This window comes from Brienomyrus brachyistius, unplaced genomic scaffold (genome assembly GCF_023856365.1).
Source record: "Brienomyrus brachyistius isolate T26 unplaced genomic scaffold, BBRACH_0.4 scaffold38, whole genome shotgun sequence".
Taxonomy (NCBI): Eukaryota; Metazoa; Chordata; class Actinopteri; order Osteoglossiformes; family Mormyridae; genus Brienomyrus; species Brienomyrus brachyistius.
Window position 1 is genome coordinate 1,664,916 of NW_026042313.1, and position 23,261 is coordinate 1,688,176.

General features: G+C 46.6%; 1 protein-coding gene across 1 annotated transcript in view; it reads left to right on the forward strand.

Annotated features, from left to right (window-relative positions):
* The window catches only part of LOC125722414 (F-box only protein 11-like), a 66,696-nt gene that overhangs the window by 39,761 nt on the left and 3,674 nt on the right, over positions 1-23,261 (forward strand). Inside the window, exons 3-8 of the mRNA XM_048998568.1 lie at positions 15,066-15,148; positions 15,254-15,361; positions 20,419-20,476; positions 21,013-21,150; positions 21,688-21,905; positions 22,133-22,313. Of these exons, the coding sequence (XP_048854525.1) occupies positions 15,066-15,148; positions 15,254-15,361; positions 20,419-20,476; positions 21,013-21,150; positions 21,688-21,905; positions 22,133-22,313 (786 nt within the window). The remainder of the gene's footprint in view (positions 1-15,065; positions 15,149-15,253; positions 15,362-20,418; positions 20,477-21,012; positions 21,151-21,687; positions 21,906-22,132; positions 22,314-23,261) is intronic.

Genomic DNA, 23,261 nt, shown 5'->3' on the forward strand with positions numbered 1-23,261 from the left:
CCAACGCCATCGCTGCTAAAAATTATGTGGCTTGGATAAGCCTACATGGGCTAATTATGCGGCTTCAATAAGCATGCGGGGCCTAATAATTCGTGGCTAAAATAAGCCTACTTTTTTTATTTATGTATATGGGCCTTAAAACATTAAACACGGGACCTTGTGTCAGGTTCCGACACGTGTTTCGGGCTGCTCTGCCCTCATCAGGAAACCAGCAATCAGTTTTTTATTTTGTTTTTCAGGGGCTGACGGAGACGAAGGACCCCGAAATATCCCACACACCAGGCAGCCAACCCGGCTGGATTAGGTTTAGGGTTGGGGTGAGGGTTTAGGGTTGGGGTGAGGGTTTAGGGTTGGGTTTAGGTGTTGGGGTTGAGGTTTATGGTTGGGGTAAGGGTTTTTAGGTGTTAGGCTTGGGGTTTAGGTGTTAGGGTGGGGTTTTAGGGTTCGGGTTTAGGGTTGAGGTGAGGGTTTAGGGTTGGGGTGACGGTTTAGGGTTGGGTTTAGGTGTTGGGGTTTATGGTTAGGGTAAGGGTTTTTAGGTGTTAGGCTTGGGGTTTAGGTGTTAGGGTGGGGTTTTAGGGTTCGGGTTTAGGGTTGGGGTGAGGGATTAGGGTTGGGGTGAGGGTTTAGGGTTGGGTTTAGGTGTTGGGGTTGAGGTTTATGGTTGGGGTAAGGGTTTTTAGGTGTTAGGCTTGGGGTTTAGGTGTTAGGGTTCGGGTGGGGTTTTAGGGTTCGGGTTTAGGTGTTAGGGTTGGGATTAGGGTTTAGGGTCTAGGGTTGGGTTTAGGTGTTGGGGTTGAGGTTTATGGTTGGGGTAAGGGTTTTTAGGTGTTAGGCTTGGGGTTTAGGTGTTAGGGTTAGGGTGGGGTTTTAGGGTTAGGGTTGGGGTGAGGGTTTAGGGTTGGGGTGAGGGTTTAGGCATGGGTTTAGGTGTTGGGGTTGAGGTTTATGGTTGGGGTAAGGGTTTTTAGGTGTTAGGCTTGGGGTTTAGGTGTTAGGGTTAGGGTGGGGTTTTAGGGTTTGGGTTTAGGTGTTAGGGTTGGGATTAGGGTTTAGGGTCTAGGGTTGGGGTAAGGGTTAATGGTTGGGGTGAGGGTTTAGGGTTGGGGTGAGGGTTTAGGGTTAGGTTAAGGGTTGGGTTTAGGTGTTGAGGTTTATGGTTGGGGTAAGGGTTTTTAGGTGTTAGGCTTGGGGTTTAGGTGTTAGGGTTAGGGTGGGGTTTTAGGGTTAGGGTTGGGGTGAGGGTTTAGGCATGGGTTTAGGTGTTGAGGTTTATGGTTGGGGTAAGGGTTTTTAGATGTTAGGCTTGGGGTTTAGATATTAGGGTTAGGGTGGGGTTTTAGGGTTTGGGTTTAGGTGTTAAGGTTGAGTTTAGGTGTCGGGGTTAGGGTTAAGCTTTAGGGTTGGGATCAGGGTTTAGGTGTAGGATTTTAGGATTAGGGTGTAGGTTGGAGTGGGGGGGGGAAGAAAAACCATGGTCACAGGCATGCCTGTGGCCAATGTTTGGCACGGGCCTACTTCGAGTCACCAAAACAATCCCCTCTCTGTCCTATTTCTCATTCAGGCCCCATGGCTGTGTAGACTCCAATTTGAGGATCCAGTCCCTCACGATCCTTTTCCGGGTCCCATCTGTCCAGGTCCCCTTATGCTGAAGTCCCATCACCCTTAGTGCCTCCAAACCGTGCTTCAAGAAGTGCTGAACAACTAGAGTGTGAGTTTCCTTTCCATTTTTTATGTTATACCTGTGTTGAGTCATTCTGACTCTCAAGGTATTTTTCGTCTCCCCAACATATTGTATATTGCACCTAGTGCAATGGATTAAGTATATACAATTAGCAGTGTCCTGGGGTAAAGGTTAGGGTTAGGGGTTAGGGTTGGGGAAAGGGTAGGGGTTTAGGGTTAGGGAAGGGGGAGGGGGGGACTCCCCAAGCCGCAGTCCCAGCCAAAGCCGGGGCCCACGTTACGCACGGGCCTACCCCATAGTGGTCGGGCGCCCACCCATTGGCAACCCAACCAACGCCATCGCTGCTAAAAATTATGTGGCTTGGATAAGCCTACATGGCCTAATTATGCGGCTTCAATAAGCCTGCGGGGCCTAATAATTCGTGGCTAAAATAAGCCTACTTTTTTAATTTATGTATATGGGCCTTAAAACATTAAACACGGGACCTTGTGTCAGGTTCCGACACGTGTTTCGGGCTGCTCTGCCCTCATCAGGAAACCAGCAATCAGTTTTTTATTTTGTTTTTCAGGGGGTGACGGAGACGAAGGACCCCGAAATATCCCACACACCAGGCAGCCAACCCGGAGGAACAAGGGGAATAATTATAACACCAACAGGTAAGTATTTGCCTTTATATTGACCTCCAATAAGGTTCAATAATCATTCAATAATGCTTTTTCCTTTTTAGATGAAATGGCACCCCCACAGATCTGACCTTCTAGAAATGCAGCTCGGGCGTGGCACCACCAAACCTACGCCGGCCTATGAAATAAATGGCACCCCCTACAGATCTGGCTAACCGCCCTATTTTGGCTATGGCGCCCCCCTGTGGTGTCATGCAAATCCCCGGTGTCCCCCAGAGGCACCTCCCAGTGCCCGAGACCCCCGCAGGGTCAATCCATCGCCATCCTGGCCGAATCCCATATGAATACAAATAATTTTACCAGCACTGTGGCCCATGTCCTTCCTCCTCGAAGGCTTGAGGGAAATGAGGGTGACACAGTGGGGAGAAGGTGTATATATGGGGGTTATTATAACCCTCCATAAAATTGTGTGGGGGTAATTATTACCCTCCGCAGTTTTGTAATTGGGGGGCTATTTTAACCCTCCCAAATATAATTTTAATTAATTAACCCCTTATTTTAAATTTATTTTATAGGCGCAGCTAAATGATGGTCCAGTGGAAGGGTCAACTGGGTGGGCACCATATGTCCACTAAGGGTGGCACTGGCCGGATAGGTTTAAGGTTGGGGTTAGGGTTTAGGGTTGGGGTTAAGGGTTAGGGTTTTAGGGTTAGGGTTAAGGTTAGGGCTTAGGGTTTAGGGCTTAGGGTTAGGGAAAGGGTAGGGGTTTAGGGTTAGGGAAGGGGGGGACTCCCCAAGCCGCGGTCCCAGCCAAAGCCGGGGCCCACGTTACGCACGGGCCTACCCCATAGTGGTCGGGCGCCCACCCATTGGCAACCCAACCAACGCCATCGCTGCTAAAAATTATGTGGCTTGGATAAGCCTACATGGCCTAATTATGCGGCTTCAATAAGCATGCGGGGCCTAATAATTCGTGGCTAAAATAAGCCTACTTTTTTTATTTATGTATATGGGCCTTAAAACATTAAACACGGGACCTTGTGTCAGGTTCCGACACGTGTTTCGGGCTGCTCTGCCCTCATCAGGAAACCAGCAATCAGGTTTTTTATTTTGTTTTCAGGGGGTGACGGAGACGAAGGACCCCGAAATATCCCACACACCAGGCAGCCAACCCGGAGGAACAAGGGGAATAATTATAACACCAACAGGTAAGTATTTGCCTTTATATTGACCTCCAATAAGGTTCAATAATCATTCAATAATGCTTTTTCCTTTTTAGATGAAATGGCACCCCCACAGATCTGACCTTCTAGAAATGCGGCTCGGGCGTGGCACCACCAAACCTACGCCGGCCTATGAAATAAATGGCACCCCCTACAGATCTGGCTAACCGCCCTTTTTTGGCTATGGCGCCCCCCTGTGGTGTCATGCAAATCCCCGGTGTCCCCCAGAGGCACCTCCCAGTGCCCGAGACCCCCGCAGGGTCAATCCATCGCCATCCTGGCCGAATCCCATATGAATACAAATAATTTTACCAGCACTGTGGCCCATGTCCTTCCTCCTCGAAGGCTTGAGGGAAATGAGGGTGACACAGTGGGGAGAAGGTGTATATATGGGGGTTATTATAACCCTCCATAAAATTGTGTGGGGGTAATTATTACCCTCCGCAGTTTTGTAATTGGGGGGCTATTTTAACCCTCCCAAATATAATTTTAATTAATTAACCCCTTATTTTAAATTTATTTTATAGGCGCAGCTAAATGATGGTCCAGTGGAAGGGTCAACCGGGTGGGCACCATATGTCCACTAAGGGTGGCACTGGCCGGATAGGTTTAAGGTTGGGGTTAGGGTTAAGGGTTGGGGTTAAGGGTTAGGGTTTTAGGGTTAGGGTTAAGGTTAGGGCTTAGGGTTAGGGCTTAGGGTTAGGGAAAGGGTAGGGGTTTAGGGTTAGGGAAGGGGGAGGGGGGGACTCCCCAAGCCGCGGTCCCAGCCAAAGCCGGGGCCCACGTTACGCACGGGCCTACCCCATAGTGGTCGGGCGCCCACCCATTGGCAACCCAACCAACGCCATCGCTGCTAAAAATTATGTGGCTTGGATAAGCCTACATGGGCTAATTATGCGGCTTCAATAAGCATGCGGGGCCTAATAATTCGTGGCTAAAATAAGCCTACTTTTTTTATTTATGTATATGGGCCTTAAAACATTAAACACGGGACCTTGTGTCAGGTTCCGACACGTGTTTCGGGCTGCTCTGCCCTCATCAGGAAACCAGCAATCAGTTTTTTATTTTGTTTTTCAGGGGCTGACGGAGACGAAGGACCCCGAAATATCCCACACACCAGGCAGCCAACCCGGCTGGATTAGGTTTAGGGTTGGGGTGAGGGTTTAGGGTTGGGGTGAGGGTTTAGGGTTGGGTTTAGGTGTTGGGGTTGAGGTTTATGGTTGGGGTAAGGGTTTTTAGGTGTTAGGCTTGGGGTTTAGGTGTTAGGGTGGGGTTTTAGGGTTCGGGTTTAGGGTTGAGGTGAGGGTTTAGGGTTGGGGTGACGGTTTAGGGTTGGGTTTAGGTGTTGGGGTTGAGGTTTATGGTTAGGGTAAGGGTTTTTAGGTGTTAGGCTTGGGGTTTAGGTGTTAGGGTGGGGTTTTAGGGTTCGGGTTTAGGGTTGGGGTGAGGGATTAGGGTTGGGGTGAGGGTTTAGGGTTGGGTTTAGGTGTTGGGGTTGAGGTTTATGGTTGGGGTAAGGGTTTTTAGGTGTTAGGCTTGGGGTTTAGGTGTTAGGGTTCGGGTGGGGTTTTAGGGTTCGGGTTTAGGTGTTAGGGTTGGGATTAGGGTTTAGGGTCTAGGGTTGGGTTTAGGTGTTGGGGTTGAGGTTTATGGTTGGGGTAAGGGTTTTTAGGTGTTAGGCTTGGGGTTTAGGTGTTAGGGTTAGGGTGGGGTTTTAGGGTTAGGGTTGGGGTGAGGGTTTAGGGTTGGGGTGAGGGTTTAGGCATGGGTTTAGGTGTTGGGGTTGAGGTTTATGGTTGGGGTAAGGGTTTTTAGGTGTTAGGCTTGGGGTTTAGGTGTTAGGGTTAGGGTGGGGTTTTAGGGTTTGGGTTTAGGTGTTAGGGTTGGGATTAGGGTTTAGGGTCTAGGGTTGGGGTAAGGGTTAATGGTTGGGGTGAGGGTTTAGGGTTGGGGTGAGGGTTTAGGGTTAGGTTAAGGGTTGGGTTTAGGTGTTGAGGTTTATGGTTGGGGTAAGGGTTTTTAGGTGTTAGGCTTGGGGTTTAGGTGTTAGGGTTAGGGTGGGGTTTTAGGGTTAGGGTTGGGGTGAGGGTTTAGGCATGGGTTTAGGTGTTGAGGTTTATGGTTGGGGTAAGGGTTTTTAGATGTTAGGCTTGGGGTTTAGATATTAGGGTTAGGGTGGGGTTTTAGGGTTTGGGTTTAGGTGTTAAGGTTGAGTTTAGGTGTCGGGGTTAGGGTTAAGCTTTAGGGTTGGGATCAGGGTTTAGGTGTAGGATTTTAGGATTAGGGTGTAGGTTGGAGTGGGGGGGGGAAGAAAAACCATGGTCACAGGCATGCCTGTGGCCAACGTTTGGCACGGGCCTACTTCGAGTCACCAAAACAATCCCCTCTCTGTCCTATTTCTCATTCAGGCCCCATGGCTGTGTAGACTCCAATTTGAGGATCCAGTCCCTCACGATCCTTTTCCGGGTCCCATCTGTCCAGGTCCCCTTATGCTGAAGTCCCATCACCCTTAGTGCCTCCAAACCGTGCTTCAAGAAGTGCTGAACAACTAGAGTGTGAGTTTCCTTTCCATTTTTTATGTTATACCTGTGTTGAGTCATTCTGACTCTCAAGGTATTTTTCGTCTCCCCAACATATTGTATATTGCACCTAGTGCAATGGATTAAGTATATACAATTAGCAGTGTCCTGGGGTAAAGGTTAGGGTTAGGGGTTAGGGTTGGGGAAAGGGTAGGGGTTTAGGGTTAGGGAAGGGGGAGGGGGGGACTCCCCAAGCCGCAGTCCCAGCCAAAGCCGGGGCCCACGTTACGCACGGGCCTACCCCATAGTGGTCGGGCGCCCACCCATTGGCAACCCAACCAACGCCATCGCTGCTAAAAATTATGTGGCTTGGATAAGCCTACATGGCCTAATTATGCGGCTTCAATAAGCCTGCGGGGCCTAATAATTCGTGGCTAAAATAAGCCTACTTTTTTAATTTATGTATATGGGCCTTAAAACATTAAACACGGGACCTTGTGTCAGGTTCCGACACGTGTTTCGGGCTGCTCTGCCCTCATCAGGAAACCAGCAATCAGTTTTTTATTTTGTTTTTCAGGGGGTGACGGAGACGAAGGACCCCGAAATATCCCACACACCAGGCAGCCAACCCGGAGGAACAAGGGGAATAATTATAACACCAACAGGTAAGTATTTGCCTTTATATTGACCTCCAATAAGGTTCAATAATCATTCAATAATGCTTTTTCCTTTTTAGATGAAATGGCACCCCCACAGATCTGACCTTCTAGAAATGCGGCTCGGGCGTGGCACCACCAAACCTACGCCGGCCTATGAAATAAATGGCACCCCCTACAGATCTGGCTAACCGCCCTATTTTGGCTATGGCGCCCCCCTGTGGTGTCATGCAAATCCCCGGTGTCCCCCAGAGGCACCTCCCAGTGCCCGAGACCCCCGCAGGGTCAATCCATCGCCATCCTGGCCGAATCCCATATGAATACAAATAATTTTACCAGCACTGTGGCCCATGTCCTTCCTCCTCGAAGGCTTGAGGGAAATGAGGGTGACACAGTGGGGAGAAGGTGTATATATGGGGGTTATTATAACCCTCCATAAAATTGTGTGGGGGTAATTATTACCCTCCGCAGTTTTGTAATTGGGGGGCTATTTTAACCCTCCCAAATATAATTTTAATTAATTAACCCCTTATTTTAAATTTATTTTATAGGCGCAGCTAAATGATGGTCCAGTGGAAGGGTCAACCGGGTGGGCACCATATGTCCACTAAGGGTGGCACTGGCCGGATAGGTTTAAGGTTGGGGTTAGGGTTTAGGGTTGGGGTTAAGGGTTAGGGTTTTAGGGTTAGGGTTAAGGTTAGGGCTTAGGGTTTAGGGCTTAGGGTTAGGGAAAGGGTAGGGGTTTAGGGTTAGGGAAGGGGGGGACTCCCCAAGCCGCGGTCCCAGCCAAAGCCGGGGCCCACGTTACGCACGGGCCTACCCCATAGTGGTCGGGCGCCCACCCATTGGCAACCCAACCAACGCCATCGCTGCTAAAAATTATGTGGCTTGGATAAGCCTACATGGCCTAATTATGCGGCTTCAATAAGCATGCGGGGCCTAATAATTCGTGGCTAAAATAAGCCTACTTTTTTTATTTATGTATATGGGCCTTAAAACATTAAACACGGGACCTTGTGTCAGGTTCCGACACGTGTTTCGGGCTGCTCTGCCCTCATCAGGAAACCAGCAATCAGTTTTTTATTTTGTTTTTCAGGGGGTGACGGAGACGAAGGACCCCGAAATATCCCACACACCAGGCAGCCAACCCGGAGGAACAAGGGGAATAATTATAACACCAACAGGTAAGTATTTGCCTTTATATTGACCTCCAATAAGGTTCAATAATCATTCAATAATGCTTTTTCCTTTTTAGATGAAATGGCACCCCCACAGATCTGACCTTCTAGAAATGCGGCTCGGGCGTGGCACCACCAAACCTACGCCGGCCTATGAAATAAATGGCACCCCCTACAGATCTGGCTAACCGCCCTATTTTGGCTATGGCGCCCCCCCTGTGGTGTCATGCAAATCCCCGGTGTCCCCCAGAGGCACCTCCCAGTGCCCGAGACCCCCGCAGGGTCAATCCATCGCCATCCTGGCCGAATCCCATATGAATACAAATAATTTTACCAGCACTGTGGCCCATGTCCTTCCTCCTCGAAGGCTTGAGGGAAATGAGGGTGACACAGTGGGGAGAAGGTGTATATATGGGGGTTATTATAACCCTCCATAAAATTGTGTGGGGGTAATTATTACCCTCCGCAGTTTTGTAATTGGGGGGCTATTTTAACCCTCCCAAATATAATTTTAATTAATTAACCCCTTATTTTAAATTTATTTTATAGGCGCAGCTAAATGATGGTCCAGTGGAAGGGTCAACCGGGTGGGCACCATATGTCCACTAAGGGTGGCACTGGCCGGATAGGTTTAAGGTTGGGGTTAGGGTTAAGGGTTGGGGTTAAGGGTTAGGGTTTTAGGGTTAGGGTTAAGGTTAGGGCTTAGGGTTTAGGGTTAGGGCTTAGGGTTAGGGAAAGGGTAGGGGTTTAGGGTTAGGGAAGGGGGAGGGGGGGACTCCCCAAGCCGCGGTCCCAGCCAAAGCCGGGGCCCACGTTACGCACGGGCCTACCCCATAGTGGTCGGGCGCCCACCCATTGGCAACCCAACCAACGCCATCGCTGCTAAAAATTATGTGGCTTGGATAAGCCTACATGGGCTAATTATGCGGCTTCAATAAGCATGCGGGGCCTAATAATTCGTGGCTAAAATAAGCCTACTTTTTTTATTTATGTATATGGGCCTTAAAACATTAAACACGGGACCTTGTGTCAGGTTCCGACACGTGTTTCGGGCTGCTCTGCCCTCATCAGGAAACCAGCAATCAGTTTTTTATTTTGTTTTTCAGGGGGTGACGGAGACGAAGGACCCCGAAATATCCCACACACCAGGCAGCCAACCCGGCTGGATTAGGTTTAGGGTTGGGGTGAGGGTTTAGGGTTGGGGTGACGGTTTAGGGTTGGGTTTAGGTGTTGGGGTTGAGGTTTATGGTTGGGGTAAGGGTTTTTAGGTGTTAGGCTTGGGGTTTAGGTGTTAGGGTGGGGTTTTAGGGTTCGGGTTTAGGGTTGAGGTGAGGGTTTAGGGTTGGGGTGACGGTTTAGGGTTGGGTTTAGGTGTTGGGGTTGAGGTTTATGGTTAGGGTAAGGGTTTTTAGGTGTTAGGCTTGGGGTTTAGGTGTTAGGGTGGGGTTTTAGGGTTCGGGTTTAGGGTTGGGGTGAGGGATTAGGGTTGGGGTGAGGGTTTAGGGTTGGGTTTAGGTGTTGGGGTTGAGGTTTATGGTTGGGGTAAGGGTTTTTAGGTGTTAGGCTTGGGGTTTAGGTGTTAGGGTTCGGGTGGGGTTTTAGGGTTCGGGTTTAGGTGTTAGGGTTGGGATTAGGGTTTAGGGTCTAGGGTTGGGTTTAGGTGTTGGGGTTGAGGTTTATGGTTGGGGTAAGGGTTTTTAGGTGTTAGGCTTGGGGTTTAGGTGTTAGGGTTAGGGTGCGGTTTTAGGGTTAGGGTTGGGGTGAGGGTTTAGGGTTGGGGTGAGGGTTTAGGCATGGGTTTAGGTGTTGGGGTTGAGGTTTATGGTTGGGGTAAGGGTTTTTAGGTGTTAGGCTTGGGGTTTAGGTGTTAGGGTTAGGGTGGGGTTTTAGTTTAGGTGTTAGGGTTGGGATTAGGGTTTAGGGTCTAGGGTTGGGGTAAGGGTTAATGGTTGGGGTGAGGGTTTAGGGTTGGGGTGAGGGTTTAGGGTTAGGTTAAGGGTTGGGTTTAGGTGTTGAGGTTTATGGTTGGGGTAAGGGTTTTTAGGTGTTAGGCTTGGGGTTTAGGTGTTAGGGTTAGGGTGGGGTTTTAGGGTTAGGGTTGGGGTGAGGGTTTAGGCATGGGTTTAGGTGTTGAGGTTTATGGTTGGGGTAAGGGTTTTTAGATGTTAGGCTTGGGGTTTAGATATTAGGGTTAGGGTGGGGTTTTAGGGTTTGGGTTTAGGTGTTAAGGTTGAGTTTAGGTGTCGGGGTTAGGGTTAAGCTTTAGGGTTGGGATCAGGGTTTAGGTGTAGGATTTTAGGATTAGGGTGTAGGTTGGAGTGGGGGGGGGAAGAAAAACCATGGTCACAGGCATGCCTGTGGCCAACGTTTGGCACGGGCCTACTTCGAGTCACCAAAACAATCCCCTCTCTGTCCTATTTCTCATTCAGGCCCCATGGCTGTGTAGACTCCAATTTGAGGATCCAGTCCCTCACGATCCTTTTCCGGGTCCCATCTGTCCAGGTCCCCTTATGCTGAAGTCCCATCACCCTTAGTGCCTCCAAACCGTGCTTCAAGAAGTGCTGAACAACTAGAGTGTGAGTTTCCTTTCCATTTTTTATGTTATACCTGTGTTGAGTCATTCTGACTCTCAAGGTATTTTTCGTCTCCCCAACATATTGTATATTGCACCTAGTGCAATGGATTAAGTATATACAATTAGCAGTGTCCTGGGGTAAAGGTTAGGGTTAGGGGTTAGGGTTGGGGAAAGGGTAGGGGTTTAGGGTTAGGGAAGGGGGAGGGGGGGACTCCCCAAGCCGCAGTCCCAGCCAAAGCCGGGGCCCACGTTACGCACGGGCCTACCCCATAGTGGTCGGGCGCCCACCCATTGGCAACCCAACCAACGCCATCGCTGCTAAAAATTATGTGGCTTGGATAAGCCTACATGGCCTAATTATGCGGCTTCAATAAGCCTGCGGGGCCTAATAATTCGTGGCTAAAATAAGCCTACTTTTTTAATTTATGTATATGGGCCTTAAAACATTAAACACGGGACCTTGTGTCAGGTTCCGACACGTGTTTCGGGCTGCTCTGCCCTCATCAGGAAACCAGCAATCAGTTTTTTATTTTGTTTTTCAGGGGGTGACGGAGACGAAGGACCCCGAAATATCCCACACACCAGGCAGCCAACCCGGAGGAACAAGGGGAATAATTATAACACCAACAGGTAAGTATTTGCCTTTATATTGACCTCCAATAAGGTTCAATAATCATTCAATAATGCTTTTTCCTTTTTAGATGAAATGGCACCCCCACAGATCTGACCTTCTAGAAATGCGGCTCGGGCGTGGCACCACCAAACCTACGCCGGCCTATGAAATAAATGGCACCCCCTACAGATCTGGCTAACCGCCCTATTTTGGCTATGGCGCCCCCCTGTGGTGTCATGCAAATCCCCGGTGTCCCCCAGAGGCACCTCCCAGTGCCCGAGACCCCCGCAGGGTCAATCCATCGCCATCCTGGCCGAATCCCATATGAATACAAATAATTTTACCAGCACTGTGGCCCATGTCCTTCCTCCTCGAAGGCTTGAGGGAAATGAGGGTGACACAGTGGGGAGAAGGTGTATATATGGGGGTTATTATAACCCTCCATAAAATTGTGTGGGGGTAATTATTACCCTCCGCAGTTTTGTAATTGGGGGGCTATTTTAACCCTCCCAAATATAATTTTAATTAATTAACCCCTTATTTTAAATTTATTTTATAGGCGCAGCTAAATGATGGTCCAGTGGAAGGGTCAACCGGGTGGGCACCATATGTCCACTAAGGGTGGCACTGGCCGGATAGGTTTAAGGTTGGGGTTAGGGTTTAGGGTTGGGGTTAAGGGTTAGGGTTTTAGGGTTAGGGTTAAGGTTAGGGCTTAGGGTTTAGGGCTTAGGGTTAGGGAAAGGGTAGGGGTTTAGGGTTAGGGAAGGGGGGGACTCCCCAAGCCGCGGTCCCAGCCAAAGCCGGGGCCCACGTTACGCACGGGCCTACCCCATAGTGGTCGGGCGCCCACCCATTGGCAACCCAACCAACGCCATCGCTGCTAAAAATTATGTGGCTTGGATAAGCCTACATGGCCTAATTATGCGGCTTCAATAAGCATGCGGGGCCTAATAATTCGTGGCTAAAATAAGCCTACTTTTTTTATTTATGTATATGGGCCTTAAAACATTAAACACGGGACCTTGTGTCAGGTTCCGACACGTGTTTCGGGCTGCTCTGCCCTCATCAGGAAACCAGCAATCAGTTTTTTATTTTGTTTTTCAGGGGGTGACGGAGACGAAGGACCCCGAAATATCCCACACACCAGGCAGCCAACCCGGAGGAACAAGGGGAATAATTATAACACCAACAGGTAAGTATTTGCCTTTATATTGACCTCCAATAAGGTTCAATAATCATTCAATAATGCTTTTTCCTTTTTAGATGAAATGGCACCCCCACAGATCTGACCTTCTAGAAATGCGGCTCGGGCGTGGCACCACCAAACCTACGCCGGCCTATGAAATAAATGGCACCCCCTACAGATCTGGCTAACCGCCCTATTTTGGCTATGGCGCCCCCCCTGTGGTGTCATGCAAATCCCCGGTGTCCCCCAGAGGCACCTCCCAGTGCCCGAGACCCCCGCAGGGTCAATCCATCGCCATCCTGGCCGAATCCCATATGAATACAAATAATTTTACCAGCACTGTGGCCCATGTCCTTCCTCCTCGAAGGCTTGAGGGAAATGAGGGTGACACAGTGGGGAGAAGGTGTATATATGGGGGTTATTATAACCCTCCATAAAATTGTGTGGGGGTAATTATTACCCTCCGCAGTTTTGTAATTGGGGGGCTATTTTAACCCTCCCAAATATAATTTTAATTAATTAACCCCTTATTTTAAATTTATTTTATAGGCGCAGCTAAATGATGGTCCAGTGGAAGGGTCAACCGGGTGGGCACCATATGTCCACTAAGGGTGGCACTGGCCGGATAGGTTTAAGGTTGGGGTTAGGGTTAAGGGTTGGGGTTAAGGGTTAGGGTTTTAGGGTTAGGGTTAAGGTTAGGGCTTAGGGTTTAGGGTTAGGGCTTAGGGTTAGGGAAAGGGTAGGGGTTTAGGGTTAGGGAAGGGGGAGGGGGGGACTCCCCAAGCCGCGGTCCCAGCCAAAGCCGGGGCCCACGTTACGCACGGGCCTACCCCATAGTGGTCGGGCGCCCACCCATTGGCAACCCAACCAACGCCATCGCTGCTAAAAATTATGTGGCTTGGATAAGCCTACATGGGCTAATTATGCGGCTTCAATAAGCATGCGGGGCCTAATAATTCGTGGCTAAAATAAGCCTACTTTTTTTATTTATGTATATGGGCCTTAAAACATTAAACACGGGACCTTGTGTCAGGTTCCGACACGTGTTTCGGGCTGCTCTGCCCTCATCAGGAAACCAGCAATCAGTTTTTTATTTTGTTTTTCAGGGGGTGACGGAGACGAAGGACCCCGAAATATCCCACACACCAGGCAGCCAACCCGGCTGGATTAGGTTTAGGGTTGGGGTGAGGGTTTAGGGTTGGGGTGACGGTTTAGGGTTGGGTTTAGGTGTTGGGGTTGAGGTTTATGGTTGGGGTAAGGGTTTTTAGGTGTTAGGCTTGGGGTTTAGGTGTTAGGGTGGGGTTTTAGGGTTCGGGTTTAGGGTTGAGGTGAGGGTTTAGGGTTGGGGTGACGGTTTAGGGTTGGGTTTAGGTGTTGGGGTTGAGGTTTATGGTTAGGGTAAGGGTTTTTAGGTGTTAGGCTTGGGGTTTAGGTGTTAGGGTGGGGTTTTAGGGTTCGGGTTTAGGGTTGGGGTGAGGGATTAGGGTTGGGGTGAGGGTTTAGGGTTGGGTTTAGGTGTTGGGGTTGAGGTTTATGGTTGGGGTAAGGGTTTTTAGGTGTTAGGCTTGGGGTTTAGGTGTTAGGGTTCGGGTGGGGTTTTAGGGTTCGGGTTTAGGTGTTAGGGTTGGGATTAGGGTTTAGGGTCTAGGGTTGGGTTTAGGTGTTGGGGTTGAGGTTTATGGTTGGGGTAAGGGTTTTTAGGTGTTAGGCTTGGGGTTTAGGTGTTAGGGTTAGGGTGCGGTTTTAGGGTTAGGGTTGGGGTGAGGGTTTAGGGTTGGGGTGAGGGTTTAGGCATGGGTTTAGGTGTTGGGGTTGAGGTTTATGGTTGGGGTAAGGGTTTTTAGGTGTTAGGCTTGGGGTTTAGGTGTTAGGGTTAGGGTGGGGTTTTAGTTTAGGTGTTAGGGTTGGGATTAGGGTTTAGGGTCTAGGGTTGGGGTAAGGGTTAATGGTTGGGGTGAGGGTTTAGGGTTGGGGTGAGGGTTTAGGGTTAGGTTAAGGGTTGGGTTTAGGTGTTGAGGTTTATGGTTGGGGTAAGGGTTTTTAGGTGTTAGGCTTGGGGTTTAGGTGTTAGGGTTAGGGTGGGGTTTTAGGGTTAGGGTTGGGGTGAGGGTTTAGGCATGGGTTTAGGTGTTGAGGTTTATGGTTGGGGTAAGGGTTTTTAGATGTTAGGCTTGGGGTTTAGATATTAGGGTTAGGGTGGGGTTTTAGGGTTTGGGTTTAGGTGTTAAGGTTGAGTTTAGGTGTCGGGGTTAGGGTTAAGCTTTAGGGTTGGGATCAGGGTTTAGGTGTAGGATTTTAGGATTAGGGTGTAGGTTGGAGTGGGGGGGGGAAGAAAAACCGTGGTCACAGGCATGCCTGTGGCCAACGTTTGGCACGGGCCTACTTCGGGTCACCAAAACAATCCCCTCTCTGTCCTATTTCTCATTCAGGCCCCATGGCTGTGTAGACTCCAATTTGAGGATCCAGTCCCTCTCGATCCTTTTCCGGGTCCCATCTGTCCAGGTCCCCTTATGCTGAAGTCCCATCACCCTTAGTGCCTCCAAACCGTGCTTCGGAAGGGGAGGGGGTCTTAGGGTTAGGGAAAGGAGGGGGGTCTTGGGGTTAGGAAAGGGCAGGGGGGTCTTAGGGTTAGGGAAGGGCAGGGGGTCTTGGGGTTAGGGAAAGGAGGGGGTCTTAGGGTTAGGGGTTAGGGTTTAGGGTTACGGGTTAGGTTAGGGTTTATGAAAAGGTTCCATTGTATATCCTTGATACTTGCAGTGCACTGGCAACATTTAAACTTTTTCCTCCTCTTCCCTCCTTTATTTTCAGGTTCCCCTGATGGAGATGTACCCCTCCCAGGCAGAGACGGCGGCAGCAGCGGAAACGATCGAGGAAGAGAAGATTCCTGATAAGTATGGTGCCCAATTTAATAGGTTCTATATTCTGATTCACAGTTTTTTGATGTCACCATATTTGTTTTATTTCAGCTAAAATGGTCTTCTGTCCCTGTTATGTAGGGCAGGGAACACAAAGGCCAGTGTGAATGACGGAAATGGCGAAGACGACGGAAGCGGCGGCAACGACGGTGATGACGGCGGGAACGGGAGAAGCAGAGAGGACCCCCGGTAAGTATGGTATCCCATGTCTGGGCTCATAATTCTAGTCCCCCATTTTTTAATTATTGTAATGCTTATATTGTTATATTGAGGTAAAATGATATTCTACTATCGTTGTGTGTCACAGAAGCCGCGGAAGATCGCAGAGATAGCAAGAGCAGCGGAGGCCCGAGAAATTAAAACTTATTATATCCCCTAAATGGAGTGTTTCAGTTGTTTTATTTATTTCACCCTTTTTAGATCCCTGAGGGTGCATTCCTCAAGTTAGGGTGATCATCTCCTATAATATTTTACAAAGGCAAGGAAGGCAAGTCAAATGATTTATTATGCTTCACTTAAAAACAAAGAGAGAGGGGGGTTTTCGTGACTAGCTAAAAAAAGGAACTAATCTCCATAAATAGATTATAAATACTAAAATAAATAGATGCATAAATAAATTGGACAAATGAATAAATAAATAAATAAATAAATAAATAAATAAAAAATAAATAAATATCTGAATGAATTCATAAAATTGCCTAGCAGATACAGTATTAACGAGAAAAGGGAGAAGGGGGAAGATTGAAAACCATTCATTTGGGGTCAAAGTTAAAGTTGAAGCCCCAACTTTAGGGTTGGAGTTAGAAATGGAAATTGGAATAGCTGCTAAGGGTAAGTCCTAAGAGGTTCTCAGTTAGAGTAGGAATATGTGTTACGGTGGGGAGTGGGAATTCAAGTTGGAGTTTAAAGGTTAGGGTTAGAATTAGGGTTGAGGTTTAGGGTTAGAGTCCTTCCCTTGGGAGTCTAGGGTTAAGGGTTAGGGGCTGTAGTCTAGAGTCAGGGTTAGGGTTAGGGACTACCATGGAGAGTCAGGGGTTGGGGGTTAGGGACTACAGTAGAGAGTCAGGGGTTGGGGTTAGGGTTAGGGACTACAGTAGAGAGTCAGGAGTTGGGGGTTAGGGACTACCGTAGAGAGTCAGGGGTTGGGGGTTAGGGACTACCGTAGAGAGTCAGGGGTTGGGGGTTAGGGACTACCGTAGAGAGTCAGGGGTTGGGGGTTAGGGACTACAGTGGAGAGTCAGGGGTTGGGGGTTAGGGACTACAGTAGAGAGTCTAGGGTTAGGGATTACAGTCCAGAGTCAAGATTTGGGGGTTAGGGATTCCCTTTTGATGTCCGGGGTGAAGGGTTAAGGTTAGGGTTAGGGTTAAGTATTAGGAACAGAAAAATTAAAAAAAAAAGAAAAAAAAGGAAAATAATAAAAAAAAAATTTGCAATGGAACCGCAGCTCCAGGGTTTTTGGAGAAACTGAAAGTCAATGGCCACCAACTGGTTTTAAAATTGCCTTTATTTCCCTATCCTGTTCCTGACGTCCCTTGGAAGCACAACAAGGCGTAATATGTACTGCTAGACCTCTAAAAATAATTCTCCTAAATGTGTATGAATTCTAGATACCCCCATAAGGATTCTTTCAATGTTGTACCCCTGGCCGTTGTAGAGCCCCTAGGAATGCTTCTAATGAAGCCAACGTGTCCAAGTTAGTCTATATACAATTCTGTTATTTGCACTTCTAAGAGAAAAAGACAAAAAAATACATTCTTCTGGTTAGTAGTAATTTCATTGTTAATTTATTTCTCCAACCTGGAGTAAAGTGCTATTTTAGGTGCCCCAAAACGACCCATGGGTAACTAATTAACTGACAAATTTTTCCCTTCTATTTCCCCTCCCCTTATCCTGCCTTCCTTACTTTTGATTGAGTCCTGCCGGGACCCATGTCTTAAGTCTGGAGATCCACCCATATTCTCTCCTCCTCCTCTGTGCCCGTGACCAGTTGATATTAGCCTCTAAACCGGAGCACTTGATGTTTTGCAGTCCCTGCTGTTGAAAATGCTGCACTAAAGCTGTCGGTCTTGTATTGTGGGAGATTGTATACAAGTATTGTTTTAAACGTGTAGCCAGACTGTATTGTGTTTCCCCAATATATTTCCTATGGCAATGGCGACATTGGATAATGTAGATGACATTTTGAGTACCTAACGAGATGTTATCCTGTACAGGTATTGTCCCTGATCCTGCCGGTATGATCTTGATTGGTTTAAAATAGGATGCCAGACCCGCATCGTTAGTTGTTGTGAGTGAACTAAATCTAGCACGGACTAGTAAGTTTTTAAGGTTTTTATTTTTCCTGTAAGCTGATATGATTTTGTAGTCCCGTAGTTGCGGGACAGTCTGTTGAATCTTCGGAAAACCTTTTTTGAGGTTGCTATTTAGTGCGGTAGCCTTGTAGGAGTATCTGGTGATTAATGGAATGATTTGTGAATTTATGGGGGATTTTTTGTTACCTATTGTCCTTAGTGTGTCTGTTTTGATGCCCCTCAGAAACCGTTTTGTGTACTTTCTGTGTCTGAGAGCTGTGAATAAGATGGTGGTGGCTACTTCAAAATCCTGTTTATCTGTGCACAAGCGGTGAAATCTAATAAGCTGAGATTTGATTATTCCTGCAAAGGTATGTTTTGGATGGTAACTGGTCTTGTAAAGTAGGCTGTGTGTGTCCGTGTCTTTGAAATAGACCTTAGTTTTAAGAAACCTATTGCCCTTTACAGACGGACTGAAGAAAACGGTAGTATCTAGAAAGTCTAAGCTTTGGGGATTGGTTTTATATTTAACTGTAATGTTGGGATGGTGTTTGTTCATTATATTTATGAAAGTTTCAAACAGTGGTTTTCCATGTTGCCATAAACCAAAAATGTCGTCCAGATATCTGAAATATAAGCTGGGGAGATGTTCACATTTTTGAAGCAATGTATCTTCCCAGGAAGCCATATAAATGTTGGCATATGCTGGGGAAAACTTTTTCCCCATTGCTGTTCCTGTTATTTGAAGGTAGGTTTGATTATCAAAATCGAAGTCGTTCCTGGTTAAATTGAGTTCTAATAATTGTAGAATGTATTTGTCTGGCCTGTTTGAATCTGGGTATTTGAGGAAGGCTGTCTTAACTGCTTCCAACCCTAAATTGGTGGATATATTGGTATATAAGCTGTTGATATCAATTGTAAATAAAAATGCATCAGTCTGAAACTGAAGGCCCTGTATTTTATTGATAAAATCGTATGTGTCCTTTAGATAGCTATTGTGTCGTTGTGAAATGGGGTTAAGGAAGTGATCGATATATAGTATGTGTTACTGCTGCAGTCTGAGACTATGGGTCTCCCCTTGGGGACCTCACCCGGGATTGTCCACAGGGCCTGGTCCATATGGATTTTAGGCAACAGGTAAAACCGTCTAGGACGGGGGATATCCGGGCCCATTAGGTAATGCTTTTGTTTTGCCGTGATGAACTTTTCCAAATACAAATTATTCAGAATTTCATTAACCATTTTAGATGTCTCCTCCTGTAATGAGTGAGTTAAAGAAATATAATAATTAGTGTCCTGTAACTGTCTGAGTGCTTCCATTTTGTATTGTTGTCTATCCATTATTACAATCCCTGACCCCTTGTCTGCCGGTTTGATAATGATGTCTTTATTATTGCGCAATGTTTTAATGGCCCTTCTCTGTTCTATAGAAATGTTTGATTTTGGTTTGGGTTGATTTGGCATTGTTCTCACCATTTTATTGTTGAACTGAATTAAACGTTTTATATCTGGTGAATTTTGATTAATATTAGGTTCCCACGTAGAGTTGGTTGTAAATGGTGTTACTTGTTCTTTCTGTGTGTATTTAAAATAATCCATTATTTTTAATTTCCTATTGTAGTGGCAGACATCCCTCCGGAGTTCCTTATCATCAATCTCCGTTGGTGAGGGAACAAAGGTGAGTCCCTTTTGCAGGAGATCCCCTTCATCTATGGTAAGTTTGAATGTTTTAGATAGATTAAAGATGTTATTATATTGGTGTGTATCTGGGTTACACGTCTCCAGCCCTAGTAGTTTAACTGTTGACACCAATATTGAAAGATTTGAGAAGCTGTTTCCCTAGTCCAATGGATTTGATCCTTTGGGTCCACTTTAAACCGCAGTTTATTTAACTCTACTAGTGGTGCCCCATGTGAGTCTATATAATTATTGATTATTGTCAGATTGTTTTGTTGTACTCTGGGTAAAAGATCCGAGTACTGGATAATGGGAGTGTAAATCGAGGCATTAGGGAAAATGATTTTAGCTGTTTTCCATAAAGCCTGTAACTGTTTTATGGCGGCTTTATTGGGGTGTTGTTCTCTATTATTGAGCCCCACTGAGAGGACTACTTTTTGTGTCTGTGGCTGGGGGGACAATTTTTGTAAGATTGCAGTAATATGATAAAAGCTTGCGCCCGGATAGCTATCTACTTGTATCTGGGGATTGTCTATTTGAGGGATTCTACTGAGATTGGAGTCTCCTATAAAAATGATTGGTTTAAGGACCTTCAAAGACCACTTTTTTTATCCTCACTAGGTCCCGAAAATCCTCCTCTGATGTAACAGAGGAGGTAGGAGACTTTTGATTCTGGAATTGTAATGTTTTGTTTTTTGTCCCTGTTTCTAGTTTTATTTGGGAATGTTCAGTTAGGGATTCAACTGCGGGATGGTTTCCCTTCTGTTGCCCTATCATCATTTTATTCCCCTCCGTGTCAGTTTTTCCCAGTGAAGCTTTGGCCTCCGGGGTACAGGGACCTAAGAAGGAGATGCCATGAAGGTGATTCATTTGAATTACATTGTTATTAGCAGTTTATATTGGGCTGGAATTAAAACTGTGTTGTGTGGTGTACTTGGGCTTGTACTGTGATTTGTTTGGGGCGTTTAGGTTGGGGGGGGCTGTGGGGTTTTATGCTGTTTTTCTCCACAGTCTAACTGTTGTAAGGGGTCTATATCTGGGGGGGTAGTAGTTATTTTTGTAGGGCCTGCATTATTTTCTCTGATGCTATTTAGGGACTCTACTTTCTCTGCCAGATGGGTCTTTATGGTCTGTTTAGTTATGTTTATGGTATTGGGCCTTAATTTCTGTTTGTATCTATTCTGTGCCCACTTGCTAGCTATTTCCCACTCCCTATCCCCCCATCTATCCACTTTTTCTAGCAATCCTTCCCTCCCCTGTGTATAATGCTCCTGTAGAATGTGCATATTGGTGTCCATCCAAGAGTATGTGTTGGCTGTTAACCTAGCTAATGTGGTAGTAACGGGCATAGCTGGTTTTATAAATTGGGTTAGTTTGATTACTTGTTTTAACATCCCTGCTGGGAAAGTATCTGTCCGCAATGTTTGTTCTACTGTTGTTAGATGGTGAATCATTTGTATTAATTTAAAATAAACCTTGGTTATATTTTTATCAAAAAAGGAAAGTGTAGTAACCTGAGGAGGGTTGGGATCCCTAATCTGGGCCTGTTCGAGGTCTGCCAAAACAGTGAATCTATTCTGTAAATAAGCCATTAGTAAATCCTACCAAATCAGCTTGGGGTGCCAAAAAAGAATCACATGCAGTTCCCCCCTTTTTTTAGGGTTAGGGTTTAGGGTTAGGTTTAGGGTTGGTTAGGGGTTAGGGGGTTAGGGTTTACGGTTAGGGGTACCATTAAGCCACCATTGGCTAATAATGATTGGAGAACAGTTACACAGTGCATCTTTATGCCCTGCAGGAAATTAGTGCTATGAAGTTGCATGTCTCTGTTCCTAATCAGTGCCCCCCCCCCCCCCCACCACATCTGTTTCCAGGGTGTATATGAGGACAATGAGATCTCCAACAATGCTCTGGCAGGCATCTTGGTGAAAAACCACGGCAACCCCATCATCCGACGAAACCACATTCATCATGGAAGGGATGTTGGAGTGTTCACCTTCGACCATGGCATGGTAAATGCACTGGCTTTGTTGCATTTGTTTTCTGTCACATTGTGGTTACAGGATTTTTAATATTAGACAGAACAACATTCTTGAGTCTACCAGGATTAGAATTGCGGATGCCTGCTGTGGGGAATGCTGGTATCTTCTATAATTAACTTCTTAATAGCTTTTGAATAAGTAAATTTTCTTGAGAGAGTTTGGTGGCTAAGCAGGTGTCTGTTGCCACAGCTTCAGAGCTGGGGGTTTGAATCTCACCCCCATTCTTGTTGGAGTTTGCATGTTATGCACAATTCTTTGGGGTGCTCCTGTTTCATCCCATAATCTTAGGGTACTTTTTGTGATTGCTAAACATCATGCTTTCAAAACCAAGGGTCTCTATCTAGTGTATACAGTCAAGCTGCTTGATGTGGGAAAATAACATGAGCTATGCCTGTTTAGATAAATCTCTCTAAACCTAAAAGTCAGGTGTTTATACTTTTACCTGGTTCATAGGATTTTTGCTTGACACTGTTGTACATTTTGGTGTGTGCTGTGTGTTCTCTGCAGGGCTACTTCGAGAGCTGCAACATCCACCGGAATCGTATCGCTGGCTTTGAGGTGAAGGCTTACGCAAACCCCACAGTGGTGCGCTGTGAGATCCACCATGGACAGACAGGGGGCATCTATGTGCATGAAAAGGGTCGTGGCCAGTTCATCGACAATAAGATCTATGCGAATAACTTTGCTGGAGTCTGGATCACATCTAACAGTGACCCCACTATCAGGTTAGCATCTTTATTTATACATCCGTTTATTGGGATTCCTCTATCCAGTCTTTTCTTCATTTTATCGCATGAATGGTACTTCTATCCTAACTGTTTTGAACTGATTTGGTTGTTTTGTCTGGACTACTCCAATGGAAGCCTGGTACCATAAACATGAAAACACCTACAATACACTTTGGTATTGATATATGTGTCTCATGCAGTTGTTCTCTGTCTTGTGCATTCAGGGGAAATGCCATCTACAATGGCAACCAAGGTGGTGTTTACATATTTGGAGATGGGCGGGGCCTCATCGAAGGGAACGACATCCACGGCAACGCCTTGGCAGGGATCCAGATCCGGACCAACAGCTGCCCTATCGTTCGACAGAACAAAATCCATGATGGGCAGCATGGAGGCATCTATGTAGTATGGAAATTTCCTCATTCCCATGTGTATCCTTAGTCACACATGCAACTCTTAGGGCTGCTTTGTACTTCATGCTCCCCCCTGGGACAGTCACCATCGTGAAATTTTAGTTGACGATTGTCATAAAAATAATTGCGATTAATGATTTGTTTTTTCTGTTTATTTTATAACACTATCAGCCTAGAGTTAGCCTAATAATAGTTGAATATTGCATATACACCTTGCAAAGAAATAAAAAATGCATTTGCCTTTTAAGCTTTAAACAAAAATTGTAGAGACCTGATGTAACATTAACAAATAAGTTAAATAAGAAAGGAAAAAAAATTTTTTATGTTAAATGCCTGGCAATAGACAGTTGCTATTATCTCTTCCTGATCCCAAACCACCTGCCCAATTTTACTTCACACGTCTGCCCTGCCCTATTTGCTCATCCTGCCATTTTATGGCAAATCATCCATCCATCCATCCATCCATCCATCCATTTTCCAAACCGCTTATCCTACTGGGTCGCGGGGGTCCGGAGCCTATCCCGGAAGCAATGGGCATGAGGCAGGGAACAACCCAGGATGGGGGGCCAGCCCATCACAGGGCACACTCACACACCATTCACTCACACATACACACCTACGGGCAATTTGGCAACTTCAATTAGCCTCAGCATGTTTTTGGACTGTGAGGGGGAAACCGGAGTACCCTGAGGAAACCCCACGACGACATGGAGAGAACATGCAAACTCCACATACATGTAACCCTGGCGGAGACTTGAACCCGGGTCCCAGAGGTGTGAGGCAAAAGTACTAACCACTGCACCACCATGCCGCCCCCATGGCAAATCGTATCGTTTACATTTACAGCAAACTTAGCTGAATTACTTATTGGAATTAAGGTAGTCTGGGGTAAATGTAAGTGAATGAAAATAAAATTAATTTAAACTATGCAGTACCTTAT